The sequence below is a fragment of the Globicephala melas genome, chromosome 8 (assembly GCF_963455315.2).
Source record: "Globicephala melas chromosome 8, mGloMel1.2, whole genome shotgun sequence".
NCBI classification, from domain to species: Eukaryota; Metazoa; Chordata; class Mammalia; order Artiodactyla; family Delphinidae; genus Globicephala; species Globicephala melas.
The window spans coordinates 60,068,863-60,083,575 of record NC_083321.1 but is presented as its reverse complement, the minus strand read 5'-3'; the positions used below and the strand labels follow the sequence as shown (position 1 = coordinate 60,083,575).

The following is a 14,713-nucleotide window of genomic DNA, read 5'->3' as shown; positions in this document are numbered from 1 at the left end:
AGTTCAAGCTGCTGCAACAAAGAACCGTAGACTGGGTGGCTTATTAACATCAGAAATTTATTTCTCGCAGTTCCAGAGGCTGGAAGTGTGAGATCAGGGTGCCAGCACAGTTGGGTGCCAGTGAAGGCCTCTTCCGGGTTGCAGACTGCCAACTTGTCGTTGTATCTTCACATGGTAGAGAGAGAGAGAAAAAGCAAGCTCTCTGATGACGTTTAAGAGGGCTAATCCACCCTCATGACCACATCTAATTCTGATTACCCCCAAAGAACCCACATTGGAGGGTAGAGTTTCAACATATGAATTTTGTGGGGGATACAGGCCTTTAGTACACAGCAGGCAGAAATTAGTCTTTACACATTGAGAAACAGAATTTAAGGACTGTGCCTACAGCCGCAGAGCAAGTAGATGGCACAGCTGAGGAGTCTCCCAGGTCTGGCTGACACTTTCCATTATCCTGGTGCCTGGCATGTAGTAGGTGTTCAATAGATGAATGAATGAATGACTTAACACTAGGTGTATGGAAAATGCTCTGGCATGAAAACTTTAGTGCTAAAGTTAAAAGATTGTGCTGATGGAATAAGATACTAACAAGATTCACAGAATCTATAAACACTGATATTCCGGATATTATTAGTTCCTTTTTCTTTCCCTAAATTCCTGAACTACTGGCCAAACCTGGGACATTCCCTACAGGCACTTCATTCAATTAAGCAAACTGCTAAACAGAACTCTTCCTGAACAAGTCAGGCTATGTAGCACAGCGTTTGGCCTGTGAGCACTTTCTGAACAGTCACTGAGCAGAGAGTACCACAGGGGTTTGCAAATGTGTACAGAAGAAGGAGAGAAAGATAGCGTGACCCTACATGACCCACAATAAATAACAACACAAGAGCAGCTATACACACACACACACACACACACACACACACACATATATATGCATATACTGATCTGAGGGCCTTTCATCCATAATTAATCAATCTTCACAACAACTGTGAGATGGTTCCTAACATGTTTCAGTGAATCTAGGTTGTCATTGACTATAAGATGCACTCTGTGTGTCACCAAGAAAGGAAAAATGCTGTCCATTGAATTACAAGATGGCGTTGATGGTAAGATGCATCCTAACTTTTGAAATATGAGGATGAAAAAAGGGTGATAAAATATAGTATTTTAAATTCCATTTTACACATGAGGCAACCGCAAGAGACCCAAAGAGGTGAAGTCATGTTCCAAAGTCACAGAGCATGGGTTTTGATTTGTCATGTTCCAAAGTCACAGAGCATGGGTTTTGATTCGATTCAGTTCAGTTTAGCCTTGTGTTGTGTGCGCCTCCTCTGTGCCCTGTGGGAGAGACGCAGAGACGAACGAGACACTACCCTAACCCCAAGGAGCTGAGCTGTTGATCAGGGAAGTAGACCTATAGGCAAATCAACTAAAATGCCACCTGCTAAGTGCAAGAATAAGGCCAGATACAAGGTTGCAGCCTGGCACGGAGAGGGGAATGGATAGGCTCTCTGGATAGGCTCAGAGGGTTCCCAGAGAATGTCACGAGTTTCAAAGAATGGATTGAAATTTGCTGAATGATTTTATGCTTATTTTTTTATATCCAGTCAGTGCGTCAGCTTGTTCAACAATGTTAAGAAAAATTCTTGGCTGAAAAATTCCACCTACACTGTGTGAGTTGTGGTAGAGAATGTCCAAGAGAAGAGGGGAAGGTCTTCCATGGCTCAGCTCATGTGCATGCTTCCAAGGAGAGGTAGGAAGGGGGAGAGGCTGAGGGAAGAAAGCTGAGTCCTCAGGACGTGAGATCACTATTATTACAGAAGGGGTTCCCTTTAGGACAAAGCCTGAAGGACATGTCTAGTCAGTTGGGGGGGGGTGGGAGGGGTGCTACCACCTCTCAGCTAGTGGAGCTGGGAGAATTGTCCCTTCATTCGTCAACTGCTTTCTGAGCACCTAATGGGGGATCCTGCTGTGCCATCCTGTGGCACCCCACACTCATTCTTAGTATATTACACGTCATGCTCGATTTTAACTATATTTAGGGCCTTTGCACTGGCTGTTCCCTCTTCTTAGAACACTTTCCTCAGATGCCAGCATGACTAATTCCCTCGCCTCCTTCAAGCCTCGGCCCAGATGTCTTTCTCAGTGAGCCCTACTTTGACCAGCCTATTTACAAATACAACCTTCACCACCACAACTCTACGCCATCTCAAAATCCTGATGCCTCTTATTCTGCTCTATTTTTAACTTGTTCTATACCAACTAGCTACTCCTAACCTAATATACTGTTTGCTTATTTATTAGGTTTATTGTTTTTTGCCCATCTTTTCTCACTAGAACATAAGCTCCATGAAGGCATGAAATTTTGTCTGTTTTCATTCACTGATAAGCTCCAGAATCATCATTGGTATGTGCTCAGTAAATATTTGATGAATGAATAATTGAGTAGCTGAACAAATATATCCCTTACCAGTATCCTCAACCAAATATTAAGCTCCATGAGGACAAGAAGCAAGCCTCTTGTGTATTTCTGAGCCCTCAGCACATCATAATGATTGGCACATAATAGGCACTCTGTAAATAATGTTGCATTTAATATTTAAATAACTGTTATCTCATTTCCGTGCATGTAAGTTAAATCACATCCTGAACTCAGTGTTTTACCTGGGTGCGTAAGGAACCATCTCTTGTCTTCTCTGTCTGCCCTCATTCAACAGGTGATAATGGGAGCCTTTATGGACATATATGAGATTTTGAGGTGAAGTTTTCCCTAATTCCAGATTTTCTCTTGCCTCAGTCTAGCCCTGTAGTTTCCACCCAGTTTTCTGAAATTCATAAACAAACAGACAAACAAAACAAACTCAATATTGAGAGAGCTGAAGTGATTATCCAATAGTCAGGTTTTGTGGTATGTGAATTTCATCACCAACCCTGATAAACTACCACTAAGAATTTGGGGTAGTTGTGTGGACTATTCTTGGATGTCTTTCTCCCCTTTTTTATTTGCTCATGAGAGAAATGAACTTTCTCCAACACCTTCTAGGCCTGGCATGTGTCAGCTGATATCACTAGTCATTCAGTAAATACTTAAAAGAAAGTGTTATTGGAAAGCAGAGGTAGGGTTGCTTTGTTTATGCTCCAGTGAGCAACACTAGAAAAAAGGGATGGAATTTACAGGGAAGAAATTTAGATTCTAGACTCAATGAACAAACACTGAGGACTTACTGGGTTCTAAAAGCTCTGGTATATGTAATTCTTATAAGGACTCTGTTGGACAGGGATTCTTGCCCCTCATTTTATCCCTTGGGAGGCCTAGGTACAGAGATGAAAATCACACAGCTGCTTAAATGGCAGAGGAGCTGTTTGAACCCAGGACTATCTAATGTTCATGTCTCATGATCTTGACCTGAGTCTTCTGTGTATAAATTTAAATATTTAGATGGTAATTGTGTATCAGCAATAATGAAATTCCAAATCAGGATATTCTTTTTCTCCACTGCAAGCTTACTAATTTGTGACAGTAAGACCCTAAAAAGTAGATACCAAAGTTTGCTGTACATTTTTAGCTCAGATCAGAAATAAAAGGCTATGGTCAGGGCTTTGTCAGCCTTTCTGAAATATCTTGATTAATATATCTTGATTGTCTGACAAACAAGGCCAGAACATAAGAGCTTTTAGAACTGTCATAAAACCTGGGCTATTCATCCTGGCCATGTTCCTCTTTCCCATATTTCATTTTCTGAGTAGCCAGCTGATGGCATCTGGGGGAAAAGACAATGGTTTTTTTTTTTTTTTTTTTTTTTTTTTGCGGTACGCGGGCCTCTCACTGTTGTGGCCTCTCCTGTTGCGGAGCACAGGCTCCGCACGCGCAGGCTCAGCGGCCATGGCTCACGGGCCCAGCCGCTCCGCGGCATGTGGGATCCTCCCGGACCGGGGCACAAACCCGTGTCCCCTGCATCGGCAGGTGGACTCTCAACCACTGCGCCACCAGGGAAGCCCAAAAGACAATGATTTTAAGATTAATCTTTACAGCCTTACCTAGCCCTGAAACCTGTAGTACCATTCGTTGTGGTCTGTCAAGCCTGCCTTTGGGCAGGTTCAGATTTGCCTCTCCTTCCCTCAGATGGGGGGCCTGTCAGTCGGCGCTGCAGTGTAAACCAACCTGACAGATGCTAGGACACCCCGGGAGAGAGGGAGGGCAGCCTGGAATGGGCCCCATCCCTGGAGACCCTGATGATGAGTTGTCTGCAATGGTCAACACGCAGACCTCTAGACATGTGAAGTCGGCTCATGCCATGTCCCTCGGGGAATTGTCCCTAGAGACTCAGGAGAGACTGAGAGAGACAGGGAGTTGTTGCCCCCAGAAATGATGCTTCTTCCCTGATTATAATCAAAATGCCACTGCTGTGCAGAGGCCTAGGCTGTGAGGATCTCTGGTCGGTGCCCGATTAGTTCCACCTTCAGTCATGATAGTGACTGCCTGGTTCCTTGCGTCCAGTAGAAATTGACATTTTTCCAATAACCTTGTAACATAAAAGGAAACACTTGTGTGCTGAGAAGGGTGTCTTTAAAGAGCACAAACCTGCCTTATTAGGTTACTAATTATTACAAGGTATAACCCATGGGATACCACAGTCCATGGCATATAGTGTATTTACCCTTCTGTAAAATGGGAACGATGCCTGCATTATAAGGGCTATCTTTTTTTTTTTTTTTTTTTTTGCGGTACGCAGGCCTCTCACTGCTGCAGCCTCTCCCGCTGCAGAGCACAGGCTCCGGACGCACAGGCCCAGCAGCCATGGCCCACGGGCCCAGCCGCTCCGCGGCACGCGGGATCCTCCCGGACCGGGGCACGAACCCGCGTCCCCTGCATCGGCAGGCGGACCCCCAACCACTGCACCACCAGGGAAGCCCCTAAGGGCTATCTTTTGAATCACAGATAATAAATACCCAGAACAGTGCCTGACATGTATGTTGTAGGCCTACCACGTGCTCAGCAGTCACTCAATAAACAATGGCATCGTGGTCAATGACCTCTTACAAGGATTGACAGAGGCTAACGTGTTCCCATCCACTAAGACTGATTTGGTGACGGCTTTAGCCACCACTCTCACCGAAGGCAATTCATTATTGAGGTGAGTGGGGAAATAAGTGGCCTTGATAGAGCTCAGTAAGTTTGGACACGATGACTCATCCACAGGGGTGTGGGTGGCTCCTCAGAGAGATGTGAGGAGTAATCGGTACGGAGCTGCGTGTATCCCTCTACCTGGGGTGGATATGTTCTGACTTGAGAGACACAATCACACATATGGCACATATGTTCATCATTTCCTAAGAAAGACAGGAAGGCCTATGCTGGGTGTCACTCAGGCCTTCTTTACCTGCTATTTCCAACTGCCCAGGCCTTATAGGAAAGAAAACAAACTGTTGAATTCCAGGGATTGCCCTGTGACAAGCATAGGTGATAGACTGAATAACAGAAAATCACTTTTATTGGGCATCTGTTATGGGGTAGATTCTGGGGATAGGAGGAATATGAACCTTCCCCACCTTCCATGCTCATGCAAACTAGAATTTGCAAATGTTAAAAAACACAATACAGGATGAGGTAAGAGTATATGAGAGGGGCACTTAACTCCCAGTGAATGAGTTTTTGGATTGATGAAGGAGATGACACAGAATGACCTTCACAACACAAACAGTCCTATGAGGCACATAAATGTCAGCCACATGGAAAGTTACCTCATTTCCCCAAAGTGTCTTAAAGAACAAAGGCATAGAACATGACAGCTGAAACACACCTTGATAGCTGGTGTGACACTGGACATGTTGCTTAATTTATCCAAGTTTGTGTTTCCTCATCTGCAACACAAGGCCAAAATATGCACTGCAGGGCAGTGTGAGAACTGAATGTGGGCTCAGTAAAGTACATGTGCCTCTCTCCTGAAGTCTAGTCCACGGTGTCATCATCAATGCAACCATCCAATCATGAAATCTTTGGGGATGAGATCTAAGTACAACATCCTTTATCGGGAGTTCCAAGCTGGGTTCTTACAGTCAGGAGCACGGGCTTCTTGATTCAGACACATCTGTCTGTTTGAATTCTGGTTCTGCCACTTACTAGCTTTTTTCATTTCGGCTCTCGTTTCCTTTATGAGATCAAAAATGCTTACGTGGCAGGGGCTTCCCTGGTGGCGCAGTGGTTGAGAGTCAGCCTGCTGATGCAGGGGACACGGGTTCGTGCCCCGGTCCGGGAAGATCCCACCCACATGCCGTGGAGCGGCTGGGCCCGTGAGCCATGGCCACTGAGCCTGCGCGTCCGGAGCCTGTGCTCCGCAGCGGGAGAGGCCACAACAGTGAGAGGCTCGCGTACCGCAAAAAAAAAAAAAAAAAATTGCTTACGTGGCAGGATCGTAATCTGACAAAGTGGAATTCATCCTGTGCTGGTCTTGTGTACTTTACAGGCCCCATCCCGTTGTTGTATCTCCATAACAATCTTGTGAGTCAATGCCATCGTTACCTGAGCTTCACTGATGAGGGAGTAGTCATCTATGGTTAAGAGGTCAGCTAAGAGGTTAAGTCACAGGCCCCAGATTCACAACTAGTGATGACAGAGTTGGGAATTAAATCCAGAACTTTTCTCTCTCCAAAGCTTGGCATATAACCCGTATGCTGGCTTGCCTACCCAGTAAATTGAGGGAGACAATGAATATAAGGTCTAGCATATTGTGGGACACTTAAAAAGCACAATTTTGGTCTGGTACCTAGGTCTCCACAGCCAGGTTGCACAGCCATGAGGATAAGCAGCTGCTTCACCCCCCCACTTCCTTTCCTAGACTTCCCCTGTTGGCAAGGGGCCACCCGCCACATGTTGAAATGCAGGAGGGGCAGGAGGGATGGGAGAGTCGTTGCATTATTCATGTCTAATTCTACTTGTCTAATGGACTTGTTAAAGCACCCTGGGTGAAAAGTGTGAGTCTTAATGGCATTTTATAAAAGTTGCTGTGATGAATTAGCACATAAAGCAAATTAAAAACAGCTTATCGCTTTTTAAAATAGGTGATGGGACACTGTAGCGTTTTTCCCAGATGTGACGATCCATTAATATCCAAAGGAGCTAAAAGCTGCTGAAATGTGTCAGCTGCTTGCTTTTAGGGACCTGACAAGTCTGAATCAGTGTGATCCTAGAGGGGCAGATTGTCCAAGATTGTCCAAGAGAAATAGAACTCATGGAAAGAGCATGTTGCTGATCCCAAGGGTGGGAAATCTCCCCTCAAGAATACTTGGGACTAGAATGAAGCCCAGTAGAATTAATGTCTGACCTGGTGGGGACCTTCGGGATTGGTCTCTATTCCCCTCCCCTTGCACACAGGGTCGCTGAGGCTTGAAAGAAGCGGGGCTTTCAAAGGTCATCTGAAATATTTCCACAGACCTTCCTGAGGGTCTGCTTTGTGCCCAGCACTGTACTGGGTCCTGAGGATAGTAAGGTGTTTTAGACGTCTTTGTACACAGTCCATAAGACAGCTACTAAGTGGCACAGTTGGGACCCAGATCCCCTGATTCAAATCCCAGTGCGTTTTTCAGAATAATAATTATCATAGTAATAATAGCTAGCGTTTACTGAGCACTTGCTACTGCCAGGCAGGTGTTACAACACTTTACATATCTTATTTCATTTAATCCTCACTGCAACTCTTTGAGGTGGCTGGTGTTATTACTATGCCAGTTTTACAGTTAAGAAAGCTTGAGGGACTTCCCTTGGGGGCGCAGTGGTTAAGAATCCGCCTGCTAATGCAGGGGACACGGGTTCAATCCCTGGTCCAGGAAGATCCCACATGCTGCGGAGCACATAAGCCCGTGCATCACAACTACTGAGCCTGCACTCTAGAGCCCGCGAGCCACAACTACTGAACCCGCATGCCACAACTACTGAAGCCCACGCACCTAGAGCCTGCGCTCCGCAACAAGAGAAGCCTCCGCAATGAGAAGCCCACACAACGAAGAGTAGCCCCCACTGGCCGCAGCTAGAGAAAGCCCGCGCGCAGCAACAGAGACCCAGTGCAGCCAAAAATAAATAAATAAATAATAAATTTGCTTTTAAAAAAGGAAAAGAAAAGAAAGCTTGAAACCCAGAGAGGTTAAGTAACTTGTTCAAGATCACACACGTTAAAAAGTTGCAAACCCAGGCAGTCTGACCCTATAGCCTGCCTTCTTGGCCACCATCTGCCAGCTTTCCTGATGGCTTTTCTACCTCCACTCCCCACGCTTTACAATCCAGAAGGAGCCTGGAGCCACACTAGAGGTTAGGGGACCTTAGGATAGGAATACTGGGACAAGAACTGAGCAGTAAGGGAACTGCAGGGATTTGGGGGAGAAGAGGTGGTCAGCTCTGAAGGGAAGATTAAAAGTTCCTGGTACTGCTAAGTCGTGAGCACAGCCAGAGGGCGACAGGCTGGGAAATTGAGCCTGATAATGAAATGGCCACAAATGTGGGTTTTGGAGTCAGACAAACCTTATTCTAGATTCAGTGTCTACCATGTGCGTACTTGTGACCTAAGGCAGGTTCCTTAACTTCCTGAACCTCCTCCGCCATCTGTAAAACAGGGGTACTAATTTTTACCTTTCAGGTTGTTACGATGTCAAATAAGACAATGAATACAAAGTGCCAGGCCCCTAATATGGGCATAAGTAGTGGTTGTCATCATGATTATCCTCCTTGCCACCCTGTCACCACCTTCCCCACCTCCCAGATTGAGGCGGGGGGGGGTGGGGGGGAACAAGGTGAAGAGCACCGAACTAGGACTTAGCGTCGGGAGACACACGCTCCAGCCCCAGCTTGCTGCCTCTAAGCCATGTGTCCTGGGGTTAGTTAGGGGTCCTTGCTAGGTTTGCCCCTCATCTGTAAAAAGGGGATAGGAAGTACTATATCCATTGTGCCTTCTTTGTAGGAATGTATTGAGTCACAAATGAGGAAGTGTATATGAATATGCCTTCCAATCTATAGAGCGAGTGTTGGGGGTCCCAAAGACAACTCTCAAGGTCGATGATGTACTAGGAGGGCTCATCGGACTCAGCATAGTCATCCTCATGACTGTGATTTATTATAGGAAATGGATCCAAAGCAAACTCAGTGAAGGGAAAGGTGCATGGGACAAAGTCTAGAGGAAACTAGGTGAAGCTTCCAGGAGTCTCCTCCCAGTGGAGTCACACAGGATATGCCTGATTCCTCCAGCAACAAATCGTGACAATGGGTGTAAAACCCTGTCTACCAGGGAAGCTCCTTACAGACTCAGTGTCCAGAGATTTTATTGCAGGCTGGTCACGTAGGCACCCTCACTGCCTGGCACCTGCTGCAATTCCAGACTCCCAAGGGAAAAGCAGGTATTCAGCTTAAATGGTATTGTTTATATAAACAGCTTAGGCACAGTGAGCCGTTCTTAATAGGAAATGGTAAGAACCCTCCCCAAAACTAAGTTCCCAGATGTCAGCCAAGGGCTGTCCTTGTAAGCAGGCCTTTTTAAGGATGTAATCTCAGGATTGCTGTGTTAACTCTTTTTTGCACAGAATAGAATCCATAGAAAGGATTTTTATAAGTATACACTCAAAGGGGGAAAAGGAGGTAATAATTATAATAATAACAGTTCATACTTAAAGATTGTCACTATGTGTAGGCACTTTTGTGTATGCGTTACATATATTACCTTAGGTAGCATTTCATCCATACAACAATTCCATGATAGGGGTACCGTTATCATCACTGTTGTCATCACTGTGTTATATTTGAGTGAACTGAGGCCTAAGAGGGGCTAGAGCGCTTTCCTGGGTTACCAGCTATGTGACTAGTAAGAAGAGAAGTAGTAGGACCAGGACATGGCCCCTAACAGTGTGGCCCCTGAGTCGTTTCTTAGCCGCTATTATACCGCACTATGCTACACAGCACCTACCATGAGCCGGGTGCATCCGATGTGTTATGTCATTAATGCTCACCGCAGCTCCACGTGAATATAGTTATTGGACTAATTTTACATTTAAAAACCTGTGGTTCAGGAATGTTAATTTGTGTCACATCAGCCAGCCAGAGAAGTGACAGAGTCAGGAGTGGGTCTCTGCCTTCTCTCAGTCCCCTTTTCCTGGCTGGGGTTTTGTGAAGTCTTTGGTAGAGAAGATGCAGATGGTCGGGTGGAAATGAGTCATTCTAGGAGCTGAGACCTCGCCCCCACCCGGCCCGTATTCCTTCACCTGGGGACATAATTAATGGAAAAAGGGGCTGTGTTGCAAGTAGTTCAACTTTCCCTGCAGTATTTGAGAGCTGTAGATGCTGCCTTCAGCTCTTTTGGGTTGCCATGACAGCAGATGTGACATTTCTTTCATGAGGAAAAAAAAGAAAGAAAGAAAAAGAATCATACTTGGTCCTCAGTGATTTTAGACAGACCTGTTCATCAGATCTAGCTAGTTTTGCTTGCATAGTGGCTACACTCTAAGGAAATTCTTAGAATCGAATCAAAGGGGAATAAACAGGGATGTGGCAAAATCTGCTTCTCCGGGGAAATCTCATGTTGTATGTGTGTGGTGATGGTTTGTGAGAGATACAGGAGGAGGCGGACAATGTAAAACTTGAGACAGATTGTCAGCTGCTTGGGACAACAGCTCGTCACTGAGGTCTCAATCATCGTAATTCTGCTTCCAACTCCCTCACCCCATCAGTCATATATATTACAGCGTGTTGGGCTCGGCAAAGGCTCAGCAAAGACTCTTTAGTGGGGAAAACATGCTACATAAAGGAAGAATTACAATTCAGCGTGATAAATGCAATGATGAGATAGGCTTGGTATACTATGGAAGCAATTTATCTTGTTCATATCATTTTTTGTTCTTTGCCCGCACCATGCGGCATGTGGGATCTTAGTTCCCCAACCAGGGATCAAAGCCTCCCCTCCTGCATTGGAAGCATGGAGTCTTAACCACTGGACAGACAGGGAAGTCCCTTGTTCATATTTTGATCTATGTGTCTATATACATACACATAAACATAGGTGTATTTTCATTATTGCTTTGTGAGCATTTAGTAATGTCATTAAATTAACCTCTACAACCATCCAATTTTAGTGATAGTCCAATACTCCAGTGAGTGGAAGGGTCCCAGTCCCCTGTGGGAGGACATGGAAGTTGTTACCATGCTGCATTCAGAAAGATGCCATGGTTCTCTTCATTCTTCCTTTCTAGTGATTTGTAAAATTTGATTGTAGTGAGAGAGTACTAACCTGCCTCGCAACCTCCTGGGAGAAGTAAGAACTAATCGTGATTTGTGACCAAAGCAGTAGGAATGTTGACTGCGATTCCAGGGGTTAGTCCTGGGAGTTGGTATCCAATGGGCAATGGGTTCTCAGGGCAGGAATGAACAGTCAGAATGGTGAATCCTAGATCTGTGCTGCCAGAGATTCCTAACAATGTTCTCTCTCTTGTCATTTCCTCCAGAGCCATGTTTGACTACGACAAGAGCAAGGACAGTGGGCTGCCAAGTCAAGGACTTAGTTTTAAATATGGAGACATTCTCCACGTTATCAACGCCTCTGATGATGAGTGGTGGCAAGCCAGGAGAGTCACGCTGGAGGGCGACAGTGAGGAGATGGGGGTCATCCCCAGCAAGCGGAGGTAAGAATGCCTTTTTTTTTTTTTTTTTTGCGGTATGCGGGCCTCTCACTGTTGTGGCCTCTCCAGTTGCAGAGCACAGTCATCCAGACGCGCAGGCTCAGCGGCCATGGCTCACGGGCCCAGCCGCTCCGCGGCATATGGGATCCTCCCAGACCGGGGCACGAACCCGCGTCCCCTGCGTCGGCAGGCGGAATCCCAACCACTGCGCCACCAGGGAAGCCCCCAGAATGCCTTTTTTGTTTCAGAGGATTTGCTGCTCAGCTCTCCAGGGAGTGGAGGTGAGGGAAGATGAAGATGTGGCAGACTGTTCACAAAATATCTCTTTGAGTAGGATAGTCAGTCTGCGGGGAAATTGTCAGTGATGGCAGGTGACACAAATGAAATGCTCTCACGCTGCTCATGTTAGGGTTTTACCAAAACTGCCAACTGTGATAAAGGAAGAAAGAGGATCTGCTTATTCTGCCTTCCTAAAACTTAGCAGCTTTCGTGTGTTCAAGATTACGCTTATCAGCTTGTATACTGACAAACTCAGAGGGGTTACTTCAGAGGTTCATAGTTTACTGGATAAGTTTATAGAAAGGCCAGGTGAAAGCCAAGTAAAGTAGACTGTTTACAAAGCTCATGTCCTGGCTGTGTAGTACTTCCAGATATTGATGGGAAAAGACTAAAAACCTCCATTCCAAAATCAGATACTTGGGGATAAACAACAAGGTCCTGCTGCATAGCACAGAGAACTTTATTCAGTATCCTATGATAAACCATAATGGAAAAGAATATAAAAAAAGAATGTATGTATGTATAACTGAATTACTTTGCTGTACGGCAGAAATTAACACAACATTGTAAATCAGGTATGCTTGAATTAAAAAAAATAAAATGACAGTTCCATTGGGGAAATAAACAAAATCGGGATAAGAGCTGTCAAACGTCTGGTGAGGTCCAAAGAGTGGGTTTACAGCTGTTTTTTATAGCGTTAGTTACTCTTGTCCCCCACCCCACCTAGCACTCCCTACTTTCACTCAGATAATTAGTTCTGTATGTAATTCCCAAGTAAAGACTATTATGTTCTTTCTCTTCTAAGCATTTCTTCGACTCTGCTTTTGAAAGGCGGGAATAGGCTTCAGAACAGCCACGTCCTTCATCTGTCCCAGCGGTTTCTGACCATTACCACTAGAAAGGAACTTTCCTTCCCATGACTGTCCTTCTGGCACTAAGATATTGTCTGAGAAACAAATTATCTGCACCCTAGAAAAGAGATATGGTATGAAGTCAAAGTCAGGAATAATGCTTATTCAAAGCAGTCACTAACTTTTCTCGAGCTACAAAGGGCTCCCCTCCTCATATGCAAACACCCCAAATACCTATGTAAAAAATCCTCATGGGGTTTCCCTGGTGGCGCAGTGGTTGAGAGTCCGCCTGCCGATGCAGGGGACACGGGTTCGTGCCCCGGTCCGGGAAGATCCCACATGCCGTGGAGCAGCTGGGCCCGTGAGCCACGGCCGCTGAGCCTGCACGTCCGGAGCCTGTGCTCCACAACGGAAGAGGCCACAACAGTGAGAGGCCCGCGTACCACAAAAAAAAAAAAAAAATCCTCATGAAGCTGAGTATTCAAGTGCTGCCGCATGCACAGTGACCCAGTGACTGAGCTAGCACCAGCCATAGTGGGAAGATGAAATTAGCCAGAAATAACTCTGTGGGGCATTTGCACCCCAGAGAAGACCGGTCCCCCATTTTTCTCTGCCTGGGGCCACATAGCCTAGGGTGAATGTAGGGAGAGGGCAGCAGGCTGACTCTTCTGCAGCTGCTCCCTCCCACCCTCTAAGCCTATGCCTATGAATCTCCCAGCAGCAGACAGTTTTTTAAACCTCTGGGCTCCTGCATAGTTGCCTGACATTGGTTTGAGAGGATGTTCTGAGTTTGTAGTCTGCAGTGTTTTCTGAATTCAAAGCAGTAACTCTCAGGACTAGTATATATTCTGTGTTTCTCCATTTCCATTTATTTAAAAAGAAAATATCAAGGCAATATGCATTTCGGTTTGCTTTGATGTGATTAATCAGAGCTGTCTGAGGAGCTGTTCTGTAGAAGAAGGTTCCATCTTATCGAATATGGCCCCAAGGGTAGAAATGCGGTGGAGAAGGAAAGCTGTGTGGGAATAGATTTCAACTCACTTTTTAAAAAATCCTTTTAGTAGTTGGAGCTGACTAGAGATGATATGGATTACCTGGGAAGACAGTGACCTAGAACAATGGTTTTCATACCAAAGGTACATTGTGAAGACTTAGATATGCCCCTCCCCCCCACACACAGTGATTCTGATTGAGTCCATCTGGAGTGGGTCCTGGAGATCTGTATTGGTATGTAAGTTCCTCCAGGTGATTCTGATAATAGAAGATTCAGTGGCAGGAAGTATTATAAAAGGGAATCAAACGTTGGGTGGGACAGTTGAACTATAGGATTTACAGCCACTTTCCAACCCTGAGGTTCAATGATTCTAGTCAATCTTGTCAATTGTCCTTCATTTGTTCAATTGTACATCATTTCCCCGCTAAGGAACATTCTCAGTGCTAGTCCTCCTGGGGTAATTTTCTGCCTGCTGGTGGTCATTCTTGAACTGGCTCTCTCTCCTATTTTGGATGAAGGCCATCCTAACAGCCATGTTACAGCTGGCCTGGAGAAGAAGTTTGTCTAGTGACTCTAATGTTGATATTTGTATTCTCTCTCATGAAGGGTACAGTAGCCCACCCGCCATCTTGTGTGTGTGTGTGTGTGTGTATGGCTGTAAATGAATCTCTGTCAGATTTTCTCCTCAGGATTTTAACTCTTTCCAAAAATGTTACTATTATTGTTTTATGTGTTTATAGAAGTAACACATTTCATTGAAAAAAAAAGGAAACATTTAGAAAAGTATAAAGAGGAAATAAAAATCACTAATAGGGCTTCCCTGGTGGCGCAGTGGTTGAGAGTCCACCTGCCGATGCAGGGGACACGGGTTTGTGCCCCGGTCCGGGAGGATCCCACATGCCGCGGAGCGGCTGGGCCCGTGAGCCATGGCCGC

At 45.5% G+C, this 14,713-nt stretch overlaps 1 protein-coding gene across 27 annotated transcripts in view; it reads left to right on the top strand.

Annotated features, from left to right (window-relative positions):
- The window catches only part of DLG2 (discs large MAGUK scaffold protein 2), a 2,016,902-nt gene that overhangs the window by 1,930,826 nt on the left and 71,363 nt on the right, over positions 1 to 14,713 (top strand). For all 27 annotated transcript variants that reach the window (XM_060303825.1, XM_060303817.1, XM_060303816.1 and 24 more), the window contains one exon: positions 11,482 to 11,658. In XM_060303825.1, the coding sequence (XP_060159808.1) occupies positions 11,482 to 11,658 (177 nt within the window). The remainder of the gene's footprint in view (positions 1 to 11,481; positions 11,659 to 14,713) is intronic.